At 45.6% G+C, this 24,839-nt stretch overlaps 1 protein-coding gene across 12 annotated transcripts in view; it reads left to right on the plus strand.

The window, feature by feature from the left end:
* The window catches only part of CCDC88A (coiled-coil domain containing 88A), a 66,590-nt gene that overhangs the window by 18,125 nt on the left and 23,626 nt on the right, over window positions 1–24,839 (plus strand). For 10 of the 12 annotated variants that reach the window (XM_071582219.1, XM_071582222.1, XM_071582223.1 and 7 more), the window contains exons 4-17: window positions 2,018–2,087; window positions 5,579–5,637; window positions 6,214–6,297; window positions 6,848–6,988; window positions 7,671–7,840; window positions 11,375–11,456; window positions 11,994–12,152; window positions 14,091–14,237; window positions 14,699–14,843; window positions 15,496–15,680; window positions 17,123–17,260; window positions 20,313–21,383; window positions 21,823–21,950; window positions 24,208–24,349. In XM_071582219.1, the coding sequence (XP_071438320.1) occupies window positions 2,018–2,087; window positions 5,579–5,637; window positions 6,214–6,297; window positions 6,848–6,988; window positions 7,671–7,840; window positions 11,375–11,456; window positions 11,994–12,152; window positions 14,091–14,237; window positions 14,699–14,843; window positions 15,496–15,680; window positions 17,123–17,260; window positions 20,313–21,383; window positions 21,823–21,950; window positions 24,208–24,349 (2,721 nt within the window). The remainder of the gene's footprint in view (window positions 1–2,017; window positions 2,088–5,578; window positions 5,638–6,213; window positions 6,298–6,847; window positions 6,989–7,670; window positions 7,841–11,374; window positions 11,457–11,993; window positions 12,153–14,090; window positions 14,238–14,698; window positions 14,844–15,495; window positions 15,681–17,122; window positions 17,261–20,312; window positions 21,384–21,822; window positions 21,951–24,207; window positions 24,350–24,839) is intronic. The other 2 variants (XM_071582227.1, XM_071582221.1) reach the window with 1 other exon arrangement.

The raw sequence follows: 24,839 nt of genomic DNA on the forward strand, positions 1-24,839 counted from the left end.
GACACAGGTGACAGGAAAGGTGGCACACAGCTCTGGAGCGAGGCAGAGGGGTTGTGAGGGAACAGGTGATGGTGCCATGGTTTGGTCACCGCTGCTCACACTCTGCTTCATGATGGAGTGTGATCAGCCTTGTGACAGCATCAGGGAACTCTCTGAGCATCACCAAAAACCCCAGCAAAGCAGCCACCAAGCCCCCACTTTTTAAAATATGTGGTTTTCTGTCACAGCAGCTGTAAATGCTCCCTGACTTCCTTGTGTGTTACGTGTTCTGTATTGGTTTAAAACACCTTGTGCTGCACTTTGTATCTTCATTTATTTGAAAATTATCGATTAGAAGTGCAGGTGTCATGGTTGATTGGAATGATTGCAATGATTGAGCAGGTCAGAGCTGCTCTCCCTCCTGAGGATTTGTCTCAGGCATGTGCTGGGAGAGTACACATTTTTCAGTTGAATATTAATCAATTCCGATGTAATTTTTTTATGTCCTATAGGAACTGATGGGAACTTTCAAGTAGAGCTATAGCTAGTAATTTCTACAGGTGTTTTTCAAGAAATACTGGGCTTTTCTGAGGTTGGTTTTTAGCTTTCAGTGTGACAGTTTTGTGCCTTTGGCTCTTCTGGAATACGTTGCTCTTGAGTAGGGACATTTTCTGTATTAATGAGTCTGTCACTGTGGAAAAACAAAAAGCCCCACTCCTGAGCTGCTGCTGGCATGGCATCTGCTGGGCATAAACATCTGGGAACAGGAGAGAGACTCCTGTGCTGCAGGAGAATTAGGCTCTGTCTAGACTGGGGATTTGACCCGATTACAGCCATTCCTGGCCACAGGAACTCTCCATTGCTGGGCTCTGTGGGACAGACAGACAGACAGAGCTGGTGCCTGGCGGGCTCTGTGGGACAGACAGACAGACAGAGCTGGTGCCTGGTGGGCTCTGTGGGACAGACAGACAGACAGAGCTGGTGCCTGGCGGGCTCTGTGGGACAGACAGACAGACAGAGCTGGTGCCTGGCGGGCTCTGTGGGACAGACAGACAGACAGAGCTGGTGCCTGGTGGGCTCTGTGGGACAGACAGACAGACAGAGCTGGTGCCTGGTGGGCTCTGTGGGACAGACAGAGCTGGTGCCTGGTGGGCTCTGTGGGACAGACAGACAGAGCTGGTGCCTGGTGGGCTCTGTGGGACAGACAGACAGAGCTGGTGCCTGGTGGGCTCCGTGGCACAGACAGACAGGCAGAGCTGGTGTCTGTTGGGCTCTGTGGGACAGACATACAGACAGACAGGCAGAGCTGGTGCCCGGTGGGCTCTGTGGGACAGACAGGCAGAGCTGGTGCCCGGTGGGCTCTGTGGGACAGACAGGCAGAGCTGGTGCCCGGTGGGCTCTGTGGGACAGACAGGCAGAGCTGGTGCCTGGTGGGCTCTGTGGGACAGACAGACAGAGCTGGTGCCTGGTGGGCTCTGTGGGACAGACAGAGCTGGTGCCTCAGATCCCGTGGGACTGTGCAAACAGGGCTTGCACCTTTATACTCAGAGCTGTTCTGTGGCACTGCAGCCACAACCCTGGGATTGTCACATCCACAGTTTGGGAGAGCCAAGGAAACCCTGGATATGAAATAGAGGGAGTTGATGTTTTGCACTATAGATACAGCTTAGAGACAATAAAATAAACGTTTATCAGTAAGTTACTCAGAGAAACTTAGGCATTATAATTCAGAGGGGTTTTGCTACATTCTCACTGAGATCTAGTTGGCTTAAGATCCATAAGCCAGCTCATTGCCACGAGAGGATTTCACTGTGGGGAGATGACCATGCCAACCACTAAAACAAGGCTTTTGTAGCAGTAACTCACACTTGTAAATTTGTTTTTTTTTTTAATTAGAGTCCAAATAATGAAGTGTTTAGCATCTATGCATTAACACCTGAAAAAGTTTAATTTATGTGACACCAGTGGATGTTGGTATTTGATGTTTGCTTTCCTTCAATACATATGGTGCAAATAATATTTTAATTAACTTTTACAGGAGAATTTGCAGCAGCTCATCATGATGTCTTTGCCAAATGTGTTAATCATTGGCAAAAATCCTTTTTCTGGTAAGTTTATTTTTGACTTAAGATAAAAATGTGTCCTGGTGTGATAATTTCTGTTATTTCACTGGAAATTAAATTCATACAGGATCAAGCCTTTCAGCAGAAAATTGTGTAAATGCTTTAGCAAGTAAGTGGTTTAATAATGATGAGGAATGATGTAATGATGGTTTTCTTTGTTCCCACAAAGGGCCCCCACCATCAGAAATGGCCGTCCCCTCCTGAGCCCTGGCTGTCCGTAGGGTTTACTCTGAACCAGAGTGCAGTTCCCAGCAGCCAAGTTTAAGTGTCATGTACTCCCAGCTGCCACCCTTGCACCTTTCCTTACCTGTGGCACTGCTGAGGGAGTTCAGAGCATCTCACTCAGTCCAGCTCCTAATCCTTGTTTTTCCTCCCCCCAGCTCCTAATCCCTGTTTTTCCTCCCCCCAGCTCCTGCTTCTCCTGCATCCTTACCTGAACAGTATTGCACTGACCTTGCTCTCTGCCCTGAACTGACTCTGTCTCTCCATGCTCCCACCTTCTCTGCTTCCAGCTCTGGGAGGTGCAGTGTCCAGCCCAGGACACTTGGCCTGTGTGGAGCCAGCTGAGTGTGCCCATCCTCCTGGGACTCTGCACCCTGCTCTCAATTCCAGAAGCACGGAGCAGACACACCTGGCCTGCAGGAGCCACTCTGCACTGGGCACAGGTCATTTCCCTGGCTCTAGTGTGTGCCAGGCTCTTCTGATGTTCTGACACCTCAGCACAGAGGTTAGGAACTGCTCTGACAGGCTGTGTAGCTTCCCCTGGCTTGTTTTCTTTATTTCTTTGGGATGTTTTCTACCCATGCTTCTGTGTCTGTGAGAGCAGGGCTGTCCCATGAGCCAGAAGAACCATCTGTGTTCCCTCCCTCCTCGATCCCAGGGTCATGACCTTGCTATTCCCATATCCCATCTGCACATAGCCCATGTGTGTGGGTATCCTGCTTGAATTCTTTTTTCCTTTCTGCTCTTGGATTTTGCTGCTTTTGCTGCTGAGGTCCAGCTTTTGAGTTTCTCTGTGTGTAGCTGCTGTCATATGCACAACAAGTGTGAATGTGCTCTCTCCTTTTCCAAGAGACTGGAATGCTCCTTGCTTTTCTATTTTGATGCCAGACTTTCTGAGGGTTTTTGAAAGACTCTGTGGATTTGCCCAGGAACCAGATTTAATGGAAGAACAGATTAAAAAAAAAAAACAGGTCATAGAATTTTTAGTGGCTTTTTTCTTCTCTTTGAGATACCAAGATACATGTTTTGCAGTATGAGATGTTATTAAAAATGTACTGTTAAATCCCAGAGATACAATATTGTATTTGGTTGTAGACATAAAAAATCTGTGCTTCAGTCATTAATAAGGAGGTGTCTGTGTGGTTTGGGATCTCAGCCAGATCTGTGCAGCTTTTGTGGCTTGGCAGCTGGAACCTGTGCTGGTGTGTGCATTGCTCTCCTGGGGGGACTGATTGGATCTGGGAGAAAACCAGGACTTTCCTGCAGCACAGCCCTCCTACCAAAACCAGAAATCGTTCTGTTTGGGCAACATCTTGAAGATGTGTCAGGTTCCTGCCTGAGTTCACTGGGGAGCTGGGTCTGAACCAGAGGATAGCTCTGTTCCTTTGGGATCCATCCAGAGCCTTTCCCCTTTGGGTCAGCCTGAGCAGGGTCTCATCCCCACGTGGCTTTTCCAGCCTGTTTTTTGGTGGCAGGTGCAGGGGTGGGAACCCCAGTGCCTCTGGAGGGACCTGCACTGGGAATGTGGTTGCTCCTGGGCAAGCCCCAGAGGGAAAGGCACTTCTCTGATAATCATTGGGATTTGCTCCACCGAGGCTTAGCCTGGAGCTGTGATTTTTCACAGCAATGTCTCCCAGCTTTTCCCCTTGGCACACTTGGCACTTAAGGAATGATCAGCAGGGAAACAGCAGAAGATCAGGAATTGCAAGAGCAGGTTTAAGGAAGGGAAGTGTGTCTGACTCCCTGGGAGGCACTTGGCTCAGTGAGGGAACTGCAGGTGGAATGCTGGATTTGAGGTTTGATAAAACAGGTCATCAGGGGCTTTATCAGGGAACATCTCAGCTGAGCTAATTGGCAGGAAGCCAGTGGGAGGAGGAAAGGGCAGGAGAGAAGCTGTGACTGTAAATTACATTACAGGGGAGAGGAGATACTGGCGAGGCAAAGGGGCTTTGACAGGGAAAGGAGAAGATTAAAGCAAGATCCTGTTCCTGAGGGGGCGAGCCAGGGATGGGAGTGAACACAGGGCAGGGACAAAGTTCAAGCAGCAAGTTGGAGGGTGTAGAAGAGAATCATCCCTTTCTGTGTTTGGGATGGAGGAAAAGGAATAAAAACATAGAAGAGGGAAGCTGAGGTTGGTCAATATTTTGCTGTGTTCTGTCAGGGAATGTGGGACAAAGAGAAGGAAACAATACTCAGGTAGGTGTTTAAACGCCAGTCAGGAGGTGATGAGTGAACAGCAGTTCAGGGATTGCTCAAAAATGAAAAAGTGTGACTAATTTATTAGAATGGGAGCTATTGGGATGGATTCCTCCTGTTCCAGTATTCCAGTTAACCTTCATTAAGACAGGCAGCCAGGTGCAATTTCCCTTCTTGGGCTGCAGTGGCTTCTGGTGAAATGTTCACTGATGTTTTCCATTTCTACCTGAAAGACTTCCCAGCTCGAGGCTTTGGGACACAAGAGGTGCATAAATGATAAAAATCTCCCTTTTGAGTTGATATTCTTTGTAACCTGGCAAACCTCTCTTGGCAAAATCAGACATGCCCTGTTCATTGGGATTATACACATAATTCAGCTCCCTCTGAAAGAAGCAGCTTGAGGCAGTGCCTGTTTTACCTCCTTGAAGGATTTGCTTCATGGCATTTCTGTTCCAGATATAGCCTGAATTTCTATATTTAGCAGCAAGATGAGGACATTTTGAATGTAAAAAGTAAGAAACATTTTTGCTAATCTGTAAACAGAGTCCTTTAACTTAAGCTCCTTTAGGAGATTAAGATGCTTAAGGCCAGATTTGAAAATACATTTTGATTTTTAGATGTGCAGATGAATATCTAATGCAGCTTTGGGAAAGAATTTAAGTGAACTTGTCACCTCACTCCCAGCTTGGGGGTGGCAGGGGGTTCTAGCAGTGTTGGAACTATCTGGAGATACCTGAGATTACCCTTGAAAACCTGATTGTACATCTCCAAAGCTCTTTTAGAAATGTCACTGTGAAGTTTTGTTTTCTGAAGGGCTGAAATTAAGGGGTTTTTCTCATTTGAAATTATTGTGGATGTTGGATTTTAACTCTGAAAGTTGGCAGTGAAATGGCACAAGGACCAAGCTGAAAGCTGGAAAGATGGATTTTCCTCCTGTGTTCGTTTTCTAAATAAAGTTAATATAAATGTGGAAATAATGAGCAAACCTGATGTTTTCTGAGGGTTAGGGGCAGAAATTACCACTTTACACCTACCATTTTTTCTTGTTTTCTCCTTAGAACCAGGTACTGAAGAAGTAAAAAAGCTGCTCCTGCTTTTACTTGGTTGTGCAGTTCAGGTGAGTTAAATTGTGTTCAGACCTGTATGAAATGTTGAACTGTTACTGATCTTTCTTACTCTTTTATTACCTGAGACAGTACAAAACTTGGGCCTTCCTTCCTCTACTGGGACTAAAATCTGAATATTCTTACAGTGGCTACAACCCTACACCTCTTATTGCACAGACAGAAAACAGAATTTCTAGTAGTTTATTAATTTCAATAGTGTTCATTTACCTGATACTGTGGAGGAAGGATGAAAATAGTAAAGCACTGAGAGTTATCTTGTTCATACACCTTAATGCAACTGTTTCACTCCCTCTCATAAAATTTGAATAAGTAGCTGCTTTAACAAACCTCTTCCTTTCCCCATTTCCACCTGTTTTTATCTTTTAATTAGCACTGAAAAGTTATAATTACTGTAACAAGGCACAAGCCAAGGATTTATTGATTAACAGAATTACTGAGTGATAGTTTGATCATGTGATCACTGCAGTGTCAACTGTATAAGTTTTAGATCTTAGAAATACAAAAGAGGAATGAAAATACCTGTGCGATAAATATAAATGAAAATAAAAAGGTGTCTTTATTTTTAGTGTCAGAAAAAAGAAGAATTTATTGAAAGAATCCAAGGTCTGGATTTTGACACCAGAGCAGCTGTTGCAGCCCATATTCAGGAGGTATATTGGGGGGTGTTTTGTGCTTTTAATTTAATTTTTTTTGAGGTGGAATATTGTGTTGTAGGAACATGAATTGCATTTGCTCAAAAGCAAGTAAATCAGACATGATTTGCTTATCTAGGGGTTTTAGTAAGCAAAAAAAGCTTTATTTTTTCACTTGATTCACAGAAAGATTTCATGATTGAGCATTTTTGGGTTACACTGTTAAAGGAGTACCAGAAGCAAGTTTGTTGCTTCAGGAGTTTCTCAAGAGTTACAGCAAATTAAGTTTAGTGACGTTTTCATATGGAAATTTATTCTTAAAATAAAATTCCAACCCCATGTTTGTGATATATAATAAGTCACAATCACCTTTTGCTTTGTGTTTTGCCAGAAGTACAAGGTGCTACTTTCAGGTAGACAAGAAACTCTTCCATTGCATACAATTTAATATATTAAATTAATATATTAACATTTTCATACCTCGTCTAGAGGATTTATTTTTTATGCTTCCTTCCTACTCTGCCAGTCTCAAAGAGGATGTTTCTGTCTCCCATTTGCTCCCATGCAGGTAACTCATAACCAGGAGAACGTGTTTGATCTGCAGTGGATGGATGTCATTGTGCTGACACAGGAGTATGTTGAACCTCTCCTGAAAAACATGGCATTGCATTTGAAAAGGCTCATAGATGAGAGGGATGAGCACTCAGAGGTATGGATTTGGATTTGGTGTGGGAAGAGAATACAGGAGCAGGGTCCTTGTGAGGCACAATTGTTGGACTGTGTGAGAGCCAAGAAACAGAAATGTATTTAACAACAACTGCAAGTTATGAATTGTCTTGGTGGTCCCAGGTTTGCCCCTCAGAGTGGCCGTGTCAGTGTTGCAGTTACTCCAAATAGTCCAGTTCACAGCCTTGATAGGAGTGAAATAGAAGGGAGAGAACATGTGGTGATGCTTTTTGGCAAAGGAAAAACAGCCTTAAAGTACGAGATATCTTCACGTTTGGGTGCCACCGTTATTTATATGAGGAAATTGGAATATTCCTGCGGGTCTACTGCTTTGCTTGGTTTCCAGGGGTGCTGCTGCTCACCGCAGAACATCTCCAGAGACTCAGATTTATCCTCATGTCACAGGAGTTCTTGCCTTTCGCTGCCCAATCCCCTCTGAGCACTGCTAATTTAGTGCACTTCAAAGCCTCAATTGAAAGTTTAAAATAAACCAGCTAAATGGTCCTGTTAAGTAGCTGTGGCTCTCCAGGTGCAGAGGTGCAAAGCAGGGCTTTTAACTCCTTTTGGAGCCAAGACCTGGCCATTGTTGTTGCCGCTGGATTTGTAAGGCTGTGAATGCCGCAGGCTGGCGGCTCTGAGCGGTGTGTGTGTCCCTGTTTCCGCAGACCATCATCGAGCTGTCCGAGGAGCGGGACTGCCTGCGCCTGCTGCCCCACGCCTCGGCGGCGCAGTCGCCCTGCGGCTCGCCCGGCATGAAGCGCACCGAGAGCCGGCAGCACCTCTCCGTGGAGCTGGCCGACGCCAAGGCCAAGATCCGGCGGCTCAGACAGGAGCTGTGAGTACCTGGGCTCGCCCTTGCACACCAGCAGGGGTCCTGGCACAATCGCAGTTGGAAACACTTCTCTTTCTTTTTTGGAAGCGTATTTTTGTAATTCATAGAATCATAGAATGGATTGGGTTGGAAAAGACCTCCAAGATCATCAAGCCCAACCCTTGGTCCAACTCCAGTCCCTTTACCAGATCATGGCACTCAGTGCCACGGCCAAGCTCAGTTTAAAAACCTCCAGGGATGGGGAATCCACCCCCTCTCTGGGCAGCCCATTCCAATGCCTGAGCACTCTCTCTGCAAAGAAGTTTTTTCTGACCTCCAACTTCAATTTCCCCTGGCAGAGCTTGAGCCCATCGTGCCCCCTTGTCCTATTGCTGAGTGCCTGGGAGAAGAGACCAGCCCCCAGCTGGCCAGAACTTCCCTTCAGGGAGTTCTAGACAGTGCTGAGGTCACCTCTGAGCCTCCTCTTCTCCAGGCTAAACACCCCCAGCTCCCTCAGCCTCTCCCCACAGCACTTGTGCTCCTGTCCCTTCTCCAGCCTCCTTGCTCTTCTCTGGACCTGCTCCAGCACCAACTGGAACAGATTTGTGGACCCATGTGACAGATACAACTCATCTCTACTTGTCTCTGCATTATGGATCATGTTGATGGTTTTGCCATAAACACACTGAAATCAGTGCCAGTTTTGTATGTTTTGTACTCTGAGCTCCCTGGAAAACTGGCTGTGTTTGAGCAGTCTCTGCAGGGTGTTACAACACCCTAACGGGCTCTTTGCTCACAGAACTTGCCTCTTAGAAGTACTCACAGCTGATTTAATGCAACCTTGCTTTTTCCCTGTGTGTTTTGTAAATATTGTTGTTTCAGAGGCAAGTTCTTTGCACTTCTCTGTTGTTCATTGTATTAATGAACATCTGCCCACAGTTTTAGTGTTTCTGTGTTCCTAAGACAATATCTCTGCAGTTGAGGCAATTACGGGGTGACACACTCAAGAACAACTGCACAGGGGCAGCCAGGTAGGGATGTAAGCAAGAGCTGTGTCCTGACCATTCAAGGATCAGTGGCAAAAATGTCCTTTTGAAAAGGAGATGGTACAGGAGTGATTCCTTCTCAGCAGCATCTGGGTGACCTGCTTCTGGTTGGAAACACACCTCTGGTTCATTCATGGTTTATGAAGTATTTAAATGTATTGCAGACAGGACAACAGTCTCCATTAGAATCATTTCTTGTCCCACATCACTTTGTTTTTTTCTGTGTAAAGGTTCTTGTCTGCACAGCACCTGTTTGCTCCTTGGAACTACTCCTGGTCCAGCAGGTATCAGTGGGTACTTTCTAAGTCTAGGATCAAATCTGAGCAAAGGGAAGAGTTACTTGAAGAGAAGAACAGGAACAGTCCTGTGGAGAATCTGTTGTAGCAGTTTGTGTGTTCTGAATTAAAAACACAGGTGTTAAACCTGAAGATGCTCAGTATGTACAGTAATGTCTCTATAGAGTAGAAACAGCCTAAATAAAGGTTATTTTTATAAATTCAGCAGAGGGAGGAGGCAGGTGCATTAAACAGGCTGAAGGTGCACAGCCCCAGTTGCCAGTTTGCTGCTCTGCTGGTGTCAGTCTGTGATCAGATCATTTCTAGCTGGCTGGATCAGAACCTTGTTGATTTGCTCCCAGGATCCCCTTCCCCCACTGCATCCTGGGCTTGGTGAGGAGCAGGGACAAAAGACAGGGCCCTTCTCCTGGTGCTGCATCATTGTGTGTGTGCTGACACGAGCCCGCCCAGGATATTCTATAAACAGCTGCACCAAGGAAATTAGGGGAAAAATTGCTGTTATTACTTTGATTGACAGTTAATAGATAGCCTAAACAGTGAGCACTGGGCTGTTCTGTGTAATTTAGTCCAATCCTCTCCAGTCTGTAGCTGAAGGATGCAATTAGGGCAGCACTGATGGCTCCGAGCAGTTCACATTTTACACTCTGATTTGAATTCAGTTCGTAAATAAATTTCCTTTGCGTGCAGCAGAATCTTTAAAATACCAGACTTGGATACATTAACTTCTGTCTGCAGCATTCAGTATTAAGTGCTGCATCTATTTGATTTAATTTGAAATTACATTAATTCCAGAGTTGAAAATATTCAGCTTCAAATGTGTTTATAATCTGGTTTTGGCAGTGAACCTTCATACCTGGTTTCACACGCACTGGAGCGGCTGTAATTCCATATAAAAGGTCTGTGAAGATTATTTGTCACTTGGATGCAAACCAGGGATTTGAGGCTTGGAATATAGAAGCCCTGGAGCTGGAAATGGCACACCTGGCTGTCTGTGTTGAGTCCTGTGTGTTTCCATGTGGAACAATAGCAGGAATGTGAGCAGGAATCCGGGATAGTGTGTTTGTGGGGAGGGAAGGCTGTGGACTGGGAGCTGCTCTGAGCTGGGCCCCCTGTGCTTGTGGGCTCCCAGGGACCTTCTCCCAGCAGTGTCTGCTTGCACAAAGATCATTCCTGATGGAATTGGCTCATTTTAAAAACCAACTGCTCTAATTTTGTTTCAAACAGATCTATTCTTGATCAGTATGTTTGCTCTCAGATGGTATTGTGCATTTTGGTCCTTTACATCCTCCTATTTCCCCCTTACTCACTTTTATTTCTTGCATTCATGCCAAAACATGAAATAATACAGGAACACATTTAAATATTCAATATACAGTATTGGGTAGGGCAGGTTTTTTTCAGCAGCAAATCCTGTTTGTTCTGAGGTGCAGTTGAACACTGAACACCAGATATTTTGTGTCTTTGAGACAAATATTTCCCTTGCACTTACTATTTAACAAACCTGTTTTTTAAGGATTGACAAATAAATGTCAGCTGGAAGTTATGAATGATCCCTGTAAGAATTGTAGTATCCTGTGTCACATTGTATTTATCATGAATTTCTGAGTACACCAAGACACTGTGTTGATTCCATAAAACTAAAAGTCAGTGTGTGTTTCATGAAATTGCTGCAGTTATTAAGCAGCATCTTACTCAATTGAGCAAGGCCCCTGAAAACCTTATTTCTCCTCTGCAAGAAAAATAAAAATTGCAGAAGTGTAAAGATGCTTTTAAAATTGATTTTGCCTGCTTGTGACAAGGTGGTCATTGTCTGCTTGTCCTGGAAAGTACATGGAGCTTTTGAATGTGTATTTTGAAATTATTCTGAGTTCTCTTTTGGGTGTGAATCTCCTGGTACACAATCTGGGTATTGCCTGGGGTTTTTTACAAAAAATCCCTCATTGCACTCTGTTTGCTGCCCTGCACAAGTAGGAAATCTTACTGAACAACTTAAAGGGCTGTGAAAAATATGGTCAAATTTAGAAGATTAGCTAAAGACTAAAACCTGAAGGACACCCAAATCATAATGGCAAAGCTGCATTTTATTTTACACTGATGTCCCTGGAATTGTGAGACTTCCACCTTTTAATCTGCAATCTCAGCATTTTGTTCTTAAGTTGATGATCACTGGCAGGTTTTGTGGTCATGTTTAACTGCTTTGTGTTTTCTCTTTTCAGGGAGGAAAAGACAGAGCAGCTGCTTGACTGTAAACAAGAACTCGAGCAGATGGAAGCTGAACTGAAGAGACTTCAGCAAGAGGTACGTTTAAAAAAAAAGGGGAGGCAAAACCAAAGGGTGCCACCACTGGAACAATTCCCCCTTTTTTTGTATTAAAATTATATTTTCATGAATTTTATTTTTTATTATATACTCTGAACATGATCTTGTGTAATCTATTCCTTTATTTGGTATTATGCTGGTAAAACCAGATGGAAAACCAGTGTTTCTTCCCTGATTTTTTTGTTTCCACAAGTTCTGTGTTCAGGCACTTTGTGCCCCTGCAGTGTATCCTCAAAATCCACACACTCCCGTCTTTTCTGGATTTTCTTCATGCTTTGAGTGTGTTGACAGTGAGGGAAAACACCTGTCTGGTTTATTGTTGGGCTGTGAGTGTGTGTTGGGAGTCCTTGCCACAGGCCAGAGTGTTTTCGTGGGAATGCATCACCTGGACAGGGCATCCAAAATTCCAGCGTTCCTTTGCCTCTCTGGCTTAGCAATTCCCCTGTGCAACACCCTTCCCACGGTGGGCATGCCCTGGCAGTGCCACCCTTGCCCCCAGCCTGTTGTGCTCTGCAGAACATGGGCCTGCTGTCGGACGCCCGCTCGGCCAGGGTGTACCGGGACGAGCTGGATGCGCTGCGGGAGAAGGCGATCCGTGTGGACAAGCTGGAGAGCGAAGTGGGGCGCTACAAGGAGCGGCTGCACGACATCGAGTTCTACAAGGCCAGGCTGGAGGTACTGCCGGGGGGGAGCACACCCTGGGTGGGGCTGGGGCTCTGCCCGGGCACCCTGAGCTCTGACAGACTGCCAGGGGACAGCAGAGTGCAGCTGGTGGCTCTGAGGGGATAGCCAGTGTCCTGTGCCACGTCCCAGTGCTCGGGGGGAATCCTGGTGGCTCTGGGGGGAGAGCCAGTATCCTGTGCCACATCCCAGTGCTCGGGGGAATCCTGGTGGGTCTGAGGCGAGAGCCAGTGTCCTGTGCCACATCCCAGTGCTCGGGGGGAATACTGGTGGGTCTGGGGGGAGAGCCAGTGTCCTGTGCCACATCCCAGTGCTCAGGGGGAATCCTGGTGGGGCTGGGGGGAATCCTGGTGGCTCTGGGGGGAGAGCCAGTGTCCTGTGCCATGTCCCAGTGCTTGGGGGGAATCCTGGTGGTTCTGGGGGGAGAGCCAGTCTGTTATGCCACATCCCAGTGCTCAGGGGGAATCCCAGTGCTCAGAGGGGAGAGCCAGTATCCTGTGCCACATCCCAGTGCTCAGGGGGAATCTTGGTGGCTCTGAGGACTGAGAGTCAGTCTGCTGTGCCACATCCCAGTGTTCAGGGGGGAATCCCGGTGTTCAGGTGGGAATCCTGGTGGCTTCACCACAGCTGGTGGCTCTGGGGGTGAGAACCAGTCTGCTGTGCCACATCCCAGTGCTCGGGGGGCAATCCTGGTACCTTCAGCACAGCTGGTGGCTCTGGGGTGTGAGAGCCAGTCTTCTGTTCCACATCCCAGTGCTCAGGGAGGAATCCCGGCATGAAAGGCAGCAGGATTCACCACAGCTAGTGGGAACCTCTGGTAGGATGTAGTAAGAGAAACCCAAGGAAAGATTAATTTAAAAAATGCTATAAATACCATCATTTCTTTCTCCCCTTGAGAGTCCTAAGGGAAGACAGTTTTCTAAGTGAAGTGTTGAGGAAATGGTGACTGTTCCAGAAATGAGCCCAGGACAGTGGCATTGGAGGCATAAAATACCCCAAAAAAGGTGTCGTGGCCCCAGGCAAGGGAGACAGTTCTGTCCTGACTCAGGGATTTAGGAAACAGAACAACCTGCAGGATTTTGTCTGGAAATGCCAAATGCCATGTGATAAAAACATTGGTAGAGGAAAAGAGATTGGTGTACAGGACTTGGAACCAGCAGGAATTCCATTTTCATGGAATGTTTAAACTAGTAAAAACCTTAAAATCTGTTTATGTCTTTTGTAATTTGTAAACTATCTGATTTTTCAATAGACACAGATGCCAATTAGTTGGGTTTGCTTCATATAATAACAATAATAATAATAATTATGAGTTAACTTAGTATTTGTGTGGGGAGCAGTGTGGTGGATAAATATTTATGTTTCATTCACTGATCTGTTTTCAGACTTTGCAGCTGACTGTGCTGAAGTCTGAAAAGTTTTGTCTTTGTATCATGAGTAAAGCTGCCAATTATATATTTTGTCACATTATTTTCTTCAGATGCCATGAAGGGAAATCCTGTGTGTACAGAACTTAGAGCTGTTCAGGACCTTTGGGAGGGGCTGGCTGTGTCTGAAGGATGTGGATACAATTCCAGCACCATGGCCTGACTTTGGGCCCCATGGCCTATAAACCTAATTATGGGCTGTACCTGCAGTACAACTTCCCCCATCACAGCTCACACCACAGAGATACTGATGTTTGGTTGTAATTATCAACACCTTAATTATTCTTAGTGGTTTGGGGAATATTTGATTTAATTTATGTGGAATTTTCATAAATTTACAGTTATGTGAAATGGCTGTAAATGTGTTTTATAAAAGGTCTGTTACAGCTTCCAAATGAATGTTTTTATCCTCAGGTTTCTAAAACTGGTTGTGACCTGTATCAAAGGTTGCATGAGCAAGGAAATGCTTTTGTTTTGAGCTTTTTTTGTTGCTGAATTCTTGCAGGAGTTAAAGGAGGACAATCAGGTGCTGCTGGAAACAAAGACAATGTTGGAGGATCAGCTGGAGGGGACCCGAGCCCGTTCAGATAAACTGCACGAGCTGGAAAAGGAGAATCTGCAGTTAAAAGCTAAATTGCATGATATGGAGATGGTAAGTGTCAGGGGAGGGCACAGGAGACTGATACACATGGAGTTTCATTTCCATTTTTAATAAAAGAACCACCAAAATAGTGGGAGAAGGAAGGAAGGGACCTCTTGATTTACTGACATTTTAGTAAGAGCAAGAGGATCAGGTTTTTAGATGTGAAAATAGGCTGTTGTCACTGAAATCCTCTCTTTATCCTGGATACTCTTTCCTGATATTTGGAGAAGGTGGAGAGTCATTGCTGTAGGTGAGGAGAAAGAGGTTCCTCTCACATGTTCTTCTTGAGTGAGTGGTTGTTATTCTTCCTTTTGAAGTTCTCCCCACTTCTGCCTTCTCCCCTTCTCCCTCAGGGAGGAGGAAGTCTGGTTGGGGCATCAGAAAAAGCACTTTACACCTCTCTGGCAGACTGGAGAATAAAGGACTTGGCAGGTGGTGAGGCTGTTTTAACATGAGGAATAATTTTCCAGGAGCGTGATATGGACAGGAAGAAAATCGAGGAGCTGATGGAGGAGAACATGACCCTGGAAATGGCTCAGAAGCAAAGCATGGATGAATCTCTGCACCTGGGCTGGGAGCTGGAGCAGATCAACAGGACTACTGAGATCTCTGAAGGTGAGCAGGCCTAACACTTGCAAAGTGATGGAAGGGGAAAGTTGACTTCCCAGAGGCTGGGCAGCATCAGGAAATTCAAGGCCCTTGTTTCTGAAGTACCGAGTGTTGTCCTCTGGAGAGATGCTCATTCCCAGGTATCCTCAGACATACAGGCTGCATGAAAAGCCTGGTCTTGTCATTCTTGTTCAGTTAAACAGTGGTGTAAACCCCATAAATACCCTGGAGTCACCTTCTTTTGCCATTCAGATTTGTATACTCTGCAGCCCAGATCATGGGTGTTCTTGCTTTGCTGTTCTCAGAGTTACCAATAAATTGTTTGCAGAGGTAGCTGTGTCAGAAATTTGGATTATTCCAGTATAACATGGCTTGGTCATACACTGGATCCCATGGAGAGCACTTGTGGAAATCAGAGATACACCCTGAGTTGTGGGAAACAAATCTCTGCTGGTATTGGGAACATTGGGAGAGCTGAACATTTCCTTTGATTTATCTGCAGCATCATCTGCTGGGATTGATTCTCACCAGCTCCAGGCACAGGGAGGCCCTGCGGGGCCCTCAGGGGCTGCTGAGTCCCTTCAGTCTGGAAATGCAAAGAACTCCAGGTTAAGGATCCCTTTCTGCTGTTGTTAATGGTGGTGTTTCTGTCCTGCAGTGCCACAGAAGTCCCTGGGCCACGAGGTGAACGAGCTGACATCCAGCAGGTTGCTGAAGCTGGAGATGGAGAACCAAAGCTTGCTGAAGACAGTGGAGGAGCTGCAAAGTGCAGTGGGCTCTGGGGAAGGCACCAGCTCAAGGATCCTGAAGATGGAGAAGGAAAACCAAAGACTCAGCAAAAGGGTAATGGAATTGTGTGTGAGCTGCCATTTTAGGGTAACTCTCTCAGTTGCTGGTTTTTTATAAAGTGTTATAAGAATCTAAATAGTATTAAAGTGTTTATGGTAAAATATAAAGTCAGCTCAAAGAGGTTTTTCTCTTAGTTTTGCTTGTTTATTGATGTAAGAATGTGACCAGGTGATTCTTGTAGCAGTGAGGGGAAAATACTAACACCTTTGGGCTGTAACGAGCAATGAGGGTGGTTTAGGGTCCTTGAGGACATTCATTTCTGTGATGATTAAGCAGCAGAAAGTGCTTGTTAAAATGTGGTTCTGTGTCCTCAGTCTGGGCTGAGCCAGTGAGAAGGTGGGCCAAGGATGGAGGAGCAGGTGATGAAGGACTTGGGCAGGTTTAACTGTGCTGATCTGCAGTATTTCACTCCTGATTATAGCTATCAGAGTAATTTAGTCAGTGGTATTTATAGAAAATAAAAATTTGGGGGAGAAAAAAGGGCTAATTACAGTGGAGTGAAATGTCTCAAGTTCCTGAAATAGCTTTTACTTCAGCAGCTGTTCCAGGTGAAAGACTATTCTTGGAGTTGGTAGGAGATAATGAAAAAAGAAAGGAAAATGGAAAGGAATCCCTGCTGTATTCCATAATTCCCTGAGTTCTCTGCACTGAGTTTCTGTGCAGTGCCCCAAGGGCAGCTGAGAGGTCTAAAAGAAAAGCAATTGGTATAAAAAGCACAAAAATGTGATTCAGCTCAACAAATTGCTTCATGGAGGAACAGCTTCCATTCTGCTGCCTTTTTGTGATTTTATTTCTCAGTGTTTAGCAGAAATTTAATGTCCAATTCAGGTAATTTGTTTCTAAACATGTTCCCCCTGCCTGGGGTCTGAATTACATGGACAATGGACTTGATTTAAAATACCATGTGTGTGTTGCTTCTAATTAACTTACTAGAACTTAAATGGGTATTTGAAATAGCTTTGCTGTCTGTTGACACTGAGGTGGAACCACTTAACAAAACAAAGCTAATATTTTATTCCCAGGGAATCATCATCATCATTATCTGTTCAAACAGTTGAGTAAGATCAAACAGTATTCAACCTTTGTAAGTTAAAAGGGACTTGGAGGAGCAGTAGAAATCTCACTAAGATGGAATTTTAAGAGAGAAAAAAGAGATGCTTGAGGAAATATCCAGAGCCTAAGAAAATCTGACCCTTTTTTTTAATGCAAAAGTACTTTATAGATACAGTCTGCTGAGGCAGGGAGAAAATTCTGGCAGAAGTAAATGTATTCCCAGAAGAAATTAGTTCTTCAATTAAAGATGAGAACATTCTATTTTATATATTCTTTTCCATGTTTTATATATTAATTTCTGTGGGGGTGCTTCAGCCCAGCTAAGAGCAATACAAGTGTCATTCTTTAAGTGCATTTGAAAACATTTGTTTCTCTTTTCCCAGCTTGAAGAGCTGCAGAATGAAATGAGCCAAGAGAAACAAAGTCTTCAGAACAGTCAAAATGTGAGCAAAGACCTGATGAAAGAAAAGGCCCAGCTTGAAAAGAGCCTGGAGGAGCTGAAAGAGAACTCGGAGCGACAAGTGAGTGCTGCGTTACGGGGCTGTACCCTGTGCTCTACTGTCCCCTGTGGGTGCCACAGGCACAGAGGGATGCCAGGAGGACCTTTTCCCAGCTCAGGACATTCCTGAGCCCTGCCATGGTCACTGTCACAGAATTGATCAGAATCGATTAGGTTGGAAAAGACCTCCGAGATCATCAAGTCCAACCCTCAGTCCAACTCCAGTCCCTTTACCAGATCATGGCACTCAGTGCCACGGCCAATCTCAGTTGAAAAACCTCCAGGGATGGGGAATCCACCCCCTCTCTGGGCAGCCCATTCCAATCCCTGAGCACTCTCTCTGCAAAGAAGTTTTTTCTCATCTCCAACTTCAATTTCCCCTGGCAGAGCTTGAGCCCATCGTGCCCCCTTGTCCTATTGCTGAGTGCCTGGGAGAAGAGACCAACCCCCAGCTGGCCAGAACTTCCCTTCAGGGAGTTCTAGACAGTGCTGAGGTCACCTCTGAGCCTCCTCTTCTCCAGGCTGAACACCCCCAGCTCCCTCAGCCTCTCCCCACAGCACTTGTGCTCCTGTCCCTTCTCCAACCTTGTTGCTCTTCTCTGGCCTCGCTCCAGCCCCTCAATCTCTTTCCTGAACTGAGGGGCCCAGAACTGAACACAACAGTCAAGGTGTGGCCTCTCCAAGGCAGAGTCCAGGGGAAGGGTCAGTGCCCTGGGCCTGCTGGCCACTCTAGTTTTGATCCTGTCCTGGCTGCCTTAGAGCTCCCGGTGTTTGGAAACGCTGCAGTGGGCTGGGCGTTTGCACTGAGGGTGGAGCTGAGGCAGAGCAGAGAATGGGGCAGTTTAGAGGGAAGCCAGACCCTCTCCATGGAGGAGAACAGCCCCCAGGCAGCTGGAGCCATGGCACAGTGTTCCTGAGGGTTCCAGCAGCCAGCCTGGCCCATGGCAGGATCCACCATGCCCACCTCCATCCTCCGCCCCTGCTCCGGAATGTTTCCAGCTGTGACTGTCAGGGAGTGTTTCCGGGGTAGAGCAGAGGGATGTGTGGGATGTGGGGAATCCTGAACAGGCAGCAGCTGGGGGAGACACCTCTGAATGACACTGATTTGTGAGGTGAGAAGAGCCCTTGGCCATGCTGCTCCTGAACAGCTCCAGAGAAAGTAAATCACATTAGAGTTACTTTCCTTCTGGGAAATGTTTCCCAGATTTACCTCAAGGATAAAGGAGAATTTACATCCTGCTTTTTAGTTTAAGGACACTGGCACCTTGTAAAGGTGCAGAGCAATCCAGAGATGTGGAGGGAGTTCTGGAAACTTCTGGAAATCCCACATTTAGTAATTGAGACCTTTAGAATTAGACCTGTAGTTATTTTTCATCTTTTATGTGTATCTCTTTGTGTAGTCATCTTTCATAAATTCCACTTACACCTCCTGATGGCATTGCCATTTTTTAGTGTCGTTTAAAAGTGCAGTATCCTGAAATACAGAGTATTGTGTTTCAAAAATGCTGATGATTTTCAAAGGCCTGCTTTAATCAGTAAATGAAATTCCAGACTTGGAAAGAAGAAAAGGGAAAAAAAACCCCACTTGGTATTGAGGCTTTACTTTCATTTAAAGGTACATACATTGTTTAAACTTGTTGGGGTAGGGCTGACATTTCAGTGGGACTATTTCTACTTAAAAATAAGAAATATATTTTAAAATAATGTTCTTAAAGGCTGGTGGGTCAGGACCATCTTCCATGTCTGTCACAAACCCTTTGCTGGGCTGGAGTCGACTGTACAAGGTTTGCTTGATCTCCCCAAAAATACAGAGACATTTATCATGGTTTGCTGTTAAAATGGGGTTATAAAGCAGAATTCCATGGTGCCTGTTCATGGCACACCAGGAGCTCCAAAGTTGTGCTTTGACACACCTGTTAATTAGTTTTGGGGGATCCTTTCAGAGCAGTTTGCATTGCTGGGAACGGAGCCCTGGCTCTGTAATTAATAGCTGCATTCACACTGAACTAGGAGAGAACAGTCTATAATTTTCTCAGCCTGTTTTTCACTGCAAGTAGCACTTTTGCTTTTCTCCAGCAGTTTATTGTTGAAACATCCCTTACACTGTGTTATTAGTGTACAGTTAAATATTGATCCAAACAGTTTTCTGGGTTTTGCTCTCTCTTGTTACGTGCCCAAGTCATTTCATATTATTTGGAGCAACTGAACAGTTCAATAAATGCTAAAACTTAAGACTGAAGTGAAAAAAATAGTCTCAATGTGGGTAAACAGAAATGAAAATAAATTGTGTTGAGACACAAATTTGTGCTTCATTAGTTCTGGTTTGATGTTATCTATTAATATTCAAGGGGAAGAGACTTGAAGATTCACTGTGACTTGCTTTGTTGTAAAGCTTTCACCTGGGCACGTGTATGTTTGTAATTCCTCCAATGAATCCCAGCAGAGTAAAAGAATTACTTTCAAAACTTTAAATAAAGAGGCAATATGATGAAATGTTATTCAGTGCTGGGCCCCTCAGCTCAGGAAAGAGATTGAGGGGCTGGAGCAGGGCCAGAGAAGAGCAACGAGGCTGGAGAAGGGACTGGAGCACAAGTGCTGTGGGGAGAGGCTGAGGGAGCTGGGGATGTTTAGCCTGGAGAAGAGGAGGCTCAGAGGTGACCTCAGCACTGTCTAGAACTACCTATCAGGAGGCTGTACCCAGATGGGAGTTGGTCTCGTCTCTCAGGCAACCCCAGGAGAACAAGAGGGCTCAGGCTCAAGCTCTGACAGGGGAGGATTAGGTTGGATATTAGGAAGAAGTGCTTTACAGAGAGAGTGGTCAGGCATTGGAATGGCCTGGCCAGGGAGGGGGTCGATTCTCCAACCCTGGAGGTTTTTAAGGTGATATTGGACATGGCACTGAGTGCCATGATCTGGTGATCACAGTGGGGTTGGATCAAGGGTTGGACTTGATATCTTGGAGGTCTCTTCCAACCCAACTGATTCTGTGATTCTGTGATAGTGGCTTTCAGGTTATAAATGAAGCAGCTCTGGCTGGGCTATTGCTGACCAGCTCTCCCTTTGCCTCCCATCAGCTGAAGCTGCTGGAGCAGGAGAACGAGCACCTGAGCCAGACGGTGTCGGCGCTGCGGCAGCGCTCCCAGATCGGCGCCGAGGCCAGGGCCAGGGATATCGAGAAGGAGAACAAGATCCTGCACGAGTCCATCAAGGAGACCAGCAGCAAACTGAACAAGGTGGAGTTCGAGAAGAAGCAGGTGAGGAAGGAACTGGAACACTACAAAGAGAAAGGGGAGAGAGCAGAAGAGCTGGAGAACGAGCTGCACCGCCTGGAGAAGGAGAACGAGTCACTGCAGAAGAAAATCACTAATTTAAAAATCACTTGTGAGAAGATCGAGGCCTTAGAACAGGAGAACTCGGACCTGGAGACGGAGAACAGGAAGCTGAAAAAAACCTTGGATAGCCTGAAAAACCTCACTTTCCAACTGGAGTCCCTGGAAAAGGAGAACTCGCAGCTCGATGAGGAAAACTTGGAATTGAGGAGGACAATTGAATCCTTGAAGTGTACGAGCATGAAAGTGGCACAGTTACAGCTAGAAAATAAGGAGCTGGAGAGTGAAAAGGAGCAACTTAAAAAAAGCCTCGAGCTCATGAAAGCCTCTTTTAAGAAGACAGAACGCTTGGAAGTCAGTTACCAAGGGCTGGACACGGAAAACCAAAGGCTCCAGAAGGCCCTGGAAAACAGCAATAAGAAGATTCAGCAATTAGAAAGTGAGCTACAGGATTTAGAGTCTGAAAATCAGACCCTGCAAAAGAACTTGGAAGAGTTAAAAATCTCTAGTAAACGCCTGGAGCAGTTGGAGAAGGAGAACAAGTTGTTAGAACAAGAGACTTCCCAACTGGAAAAGGATAAGAAACAGCTAGAAAAGGAAAACAAAAGGCTTCGCCAACAAGCAGAAATCAAAGACAGTACTTTAGAGGAGAACAATGTCAAAATTAGCAACCTGGAGAGGGAAAACAAATCCCTGTTCAAAGAAATCGTCATGTACAAGGAGTCATGTGTGCGCCTGAAGGAGCTGGAGAAGGAAAACAAGGAGCTTGTGAAAAGAGCCACCATTGACAAGAAAACCCTGGTCACTCTGAGAGAGGTAAGGGGTTGGTTACCATCCCACCCTCATCTGTTTGTCAGACAGGAACCAGAGCTGTGTTTCTGGAGAAGGTTCTGGTTTGTGGTTTTCTCTGCTGTAATCTGTGCACTCAGCATTGTTAATGGTTACGGTGGAGGAAAGGTTAGAGAATCAAAATTAATGTGATCAGAGTAGTGAAAGAAATAATAGCAAACATTTCCCCTTCACTGTTGGGTTCAAGACCAAATTTAAAGGGAAATTCTCCAGAAAGGAAGGACAGTGAACTCCTAGTTCAGTGTCTGCTCCAGCTGGAAGCTGTCACCTGGAAGGAGAGGAGAGTTAGCATTGGATTATTCAGGTCATGTAGTGATGAAAGACTCTTGTCTGAGCACTCCTAGAACTAAAGCTGTGTTATTTCATTTCTCTGCAAATACTGACTCTGTGTGTTTTTCTCTGCAAGGACTTGGTGAATGAGAAGCTGAAGACCCAACAAATGAACAATGATCTGGAGAAACTTGCCCACGAGCTGGAAAAGATTGGCTTGAACAAGGAGCGTCTCCTGCACGATGAGCAGAGCAGTGATGACAGGTGAGAGTGGCAGGGAGGGAGCACAAAGGAGAGGGGTGAGGTGGGTTTGTGCATCCTCTTGGATCTGTAGGGCACACTCACAGAGCCCAAATGGAACTTGCTATTCTTGGAGATTAATAAGAGAGTTGATGTGCTCTCACAGTCTGAGAGAGTGAGTTGCCACTTTTTGTTGCTAAGAAACTCACTGAAGTGTGTCAGCAGATACAGTTAATTATAATTAAATGTTCCATGTTGCAGTCAGCAGCAGGAACAGTGGCAGAGATAATTAGCATAAAATGTATTTTTCTCCCTGTTGCCTGCTTGTCTGACACAAGTGGGTTTTCCACTTTACCAGGTAGTGGTTACCTTAAACCGTCTCCTTCCTTACACCTGATTCCTCCTACCAAAGGGAAGCTGCATTCCCACACCCTGGCTGGAGGTATCCAGCCCTTGAGTGTCTCCCAGACTGGTCCTGGCTCCGTCCCTACACAACACCTGCCACGGGGAAGCAGCTGCTGCCCCAACATCTTGTATTCCCCTCTTCTGTCCTGTCCTGCAGGGATTTAGGGGCAATTTGTGACAGGAGAAAAGCAGAGTGTTATGGGCTTCTGGCCAAGCTTTAGTTCATTTACAGCGCTGCTCAGTGTCACGATCTGTTGTTACAACTGATTGGCACGAACATGGAAGTTGATTTGGGGCTTTCTGTGTCAAAAGAAAGCCAAATAATATTCGGGGTTTTAATCCAGTGCCCCTTTGTTGCTGCCAGTGCTCTGTTACTGAGGTGGTGCCAGAGCTCTGTGGGTGAATCCGTGACCACCTCTTGTTTTCTCAGCTCCCACAGGAGTTCAGGACAGTCCTCAGGACTTTGGCTAGTCCTGTCATTTTGATGATGGAAATGAAAAATGCCCCATTTTTCTCTTCCTGATTGGAGAGAGGTGCTTGTGTTTTTAATGAGTATTCTTGGGAGTACTCCAGTCTTTCTGTTGGGAGTCTGATGGCCACATTTTAGGAGTTAAATTTGAAGTGTTCCCATTTTCTCTTGTCTTTCCAATGTCTGTTGTCCTTGAACAAACACATTCATGGACTTTGACTCTGAATACAAAATATCCAGGGCTGAATTACATTAGAAAATTTGTACTTTCATTGTTAGGTGTTCAGAAGGAAACTGGGTATTGGATCCCTGCTACTTGTCTTTTTTACATAAGTGTGCAACTTTGCAGGAACAGAAGTTCTTGTTTGTAGCCAAATTCCTGTTTCGTCTCTGAAGGTGAAATACTGTATATTCTATAGTCATAGGCTGCTACTGTTCCTTAAATCCCTGGGAATTACTTGTCATATCTTCAAATGTAGGATTCCCATCCTACTACATGATGCTACTGGACAGCTTTCTGCTTATTAATTCCCTTCCCATTGGTCTTCTGCTCCAGTTCCTGGCTGGATCTAATGCCCTTGTCCATTCAGGAGTCCCCTGCAGTCTCTTCCCTTCACTAACCTGATAGATCCCTCAGCAGCCAAGATTAAAAAGGGGGATATTTGTGGGGTGGGTTATTTCAGCCAGCTGTGGGGAGCAGTGGGATGTTTTCCAGGTTCTGGGCCACATGTGCAGTGACTGAACTGCTGAGAAGTGACTAATGAGTGTGGTTTTCAGCATTTTCTGTGAAGGAGACACAGCTATAAATTGATACAGTCTAAATCTGATGACTTCTCTCCCCAGTAGGCACTTTGGGGTTTTCAGATACTGTAAATATGGTAAGAAGTGGCAGCTTTCCCCATCAGGGGTGGTGACAGTGCTGAACTAGCAGCAGCTGGGCTGAGGCAGCAGTTTGCACAGTGAGGCAGCAGATGAGTGTGCACCTGCCAGGCCCTTCCCTGCCCTGCCCTCCCCTTTGAGAGCTGGCAGGAATTGGGAACCTCTGGAAATGTTGTTCTCCAAATGCTCCCCGTGCTCCCTGAGTTCAGTCCCAGCTGGAGCAGAGCTGGGGGCAGTGCAGTCCTCACCCCAAGAGAATGAGCCACAGGAACAGCCCCTCCTGGGTGCCCCACTCCCTCCTGCTGTGCCTGAGACAGAGAGTAGGAGGCAGAAATGGGGTTTGCTCCCATCTCCTGGTGGCTCAGACACAGAGCCTTCTGTGACACTGAGCTGTGTTCCTGCCCTAAGGGACTGCAGCATCCCAGCAGTCCTGAATGCAGCCACGAGGCTGCTGGGGCAGGGCATTCCAGGATCTAAAGTGCCTCCCAGAAGTTAGGGAAACACAGGCTCTGTTCTGTTATTGACCAGTAGGTACAAGCTTCTAGAGTCCAAACTGGAATCCACGCTGAAGAAGTCTCTGGAAATAAAAGAAGAAAAAATCGCTGCTTTGGAGGCTCGTTTGGAAGAATCAACAAATCTAAACCAGCAGCTCCGTCAGGAACTGAAAACAGTAAGGAAAAGGGCATTTTTCTGGAAGATTGAATGGTTCCTGTATGTGCTGTTGTTTCTGGTTTGGAGTAAGACAGCAAAAGGTGGGCATTGTTTGGGTAATGAAAGCAGGACAGAGGTGTGACTTCTTTTAAAACCGTGTCGAAATCACATGAAAAGTTGTTGAGTTTGTTCACTATTCATTGCGAATGTCAGGTGGATAAATTAATTATCTGGAGTTGATTTGATTTGGGGTGTAATTTCCAGTTACATTTTCTGACCTCCCTTCAACAGCCTGAGCAGACTGGTTAAAAAGTGGAATACAACACCTTACCTTGGTTGTAGGATTTTATTGTAAAATTTGGGGGGATACAGCTGAAAGCACTGAAATTAAATAGGAAATAGAGGTCTCCTTCTGTTAGGCAACGCTTTTTAGTGTGGAGTTGTCCATATTCATAAACAATTTGTACATCATCTCCCCAAACATTTAGAAAAAGCATATTTACAATTAC

The sequence above is a fragment of the Pithys albifrons genome, chromosome 2 (genome assembly GCF_047495875.1).
Source record: "Pithys albifrons albifrons isolate INPA30051 chromosome 2, PitAlb_v1, whole genome shotgun sequence".
Taxonomy (NCBI): Eukaryota; Metazoa; Chordata; class Aves; order Passeriformes; family Thamnophilidae; genus Pithys; species Pithys albifrons.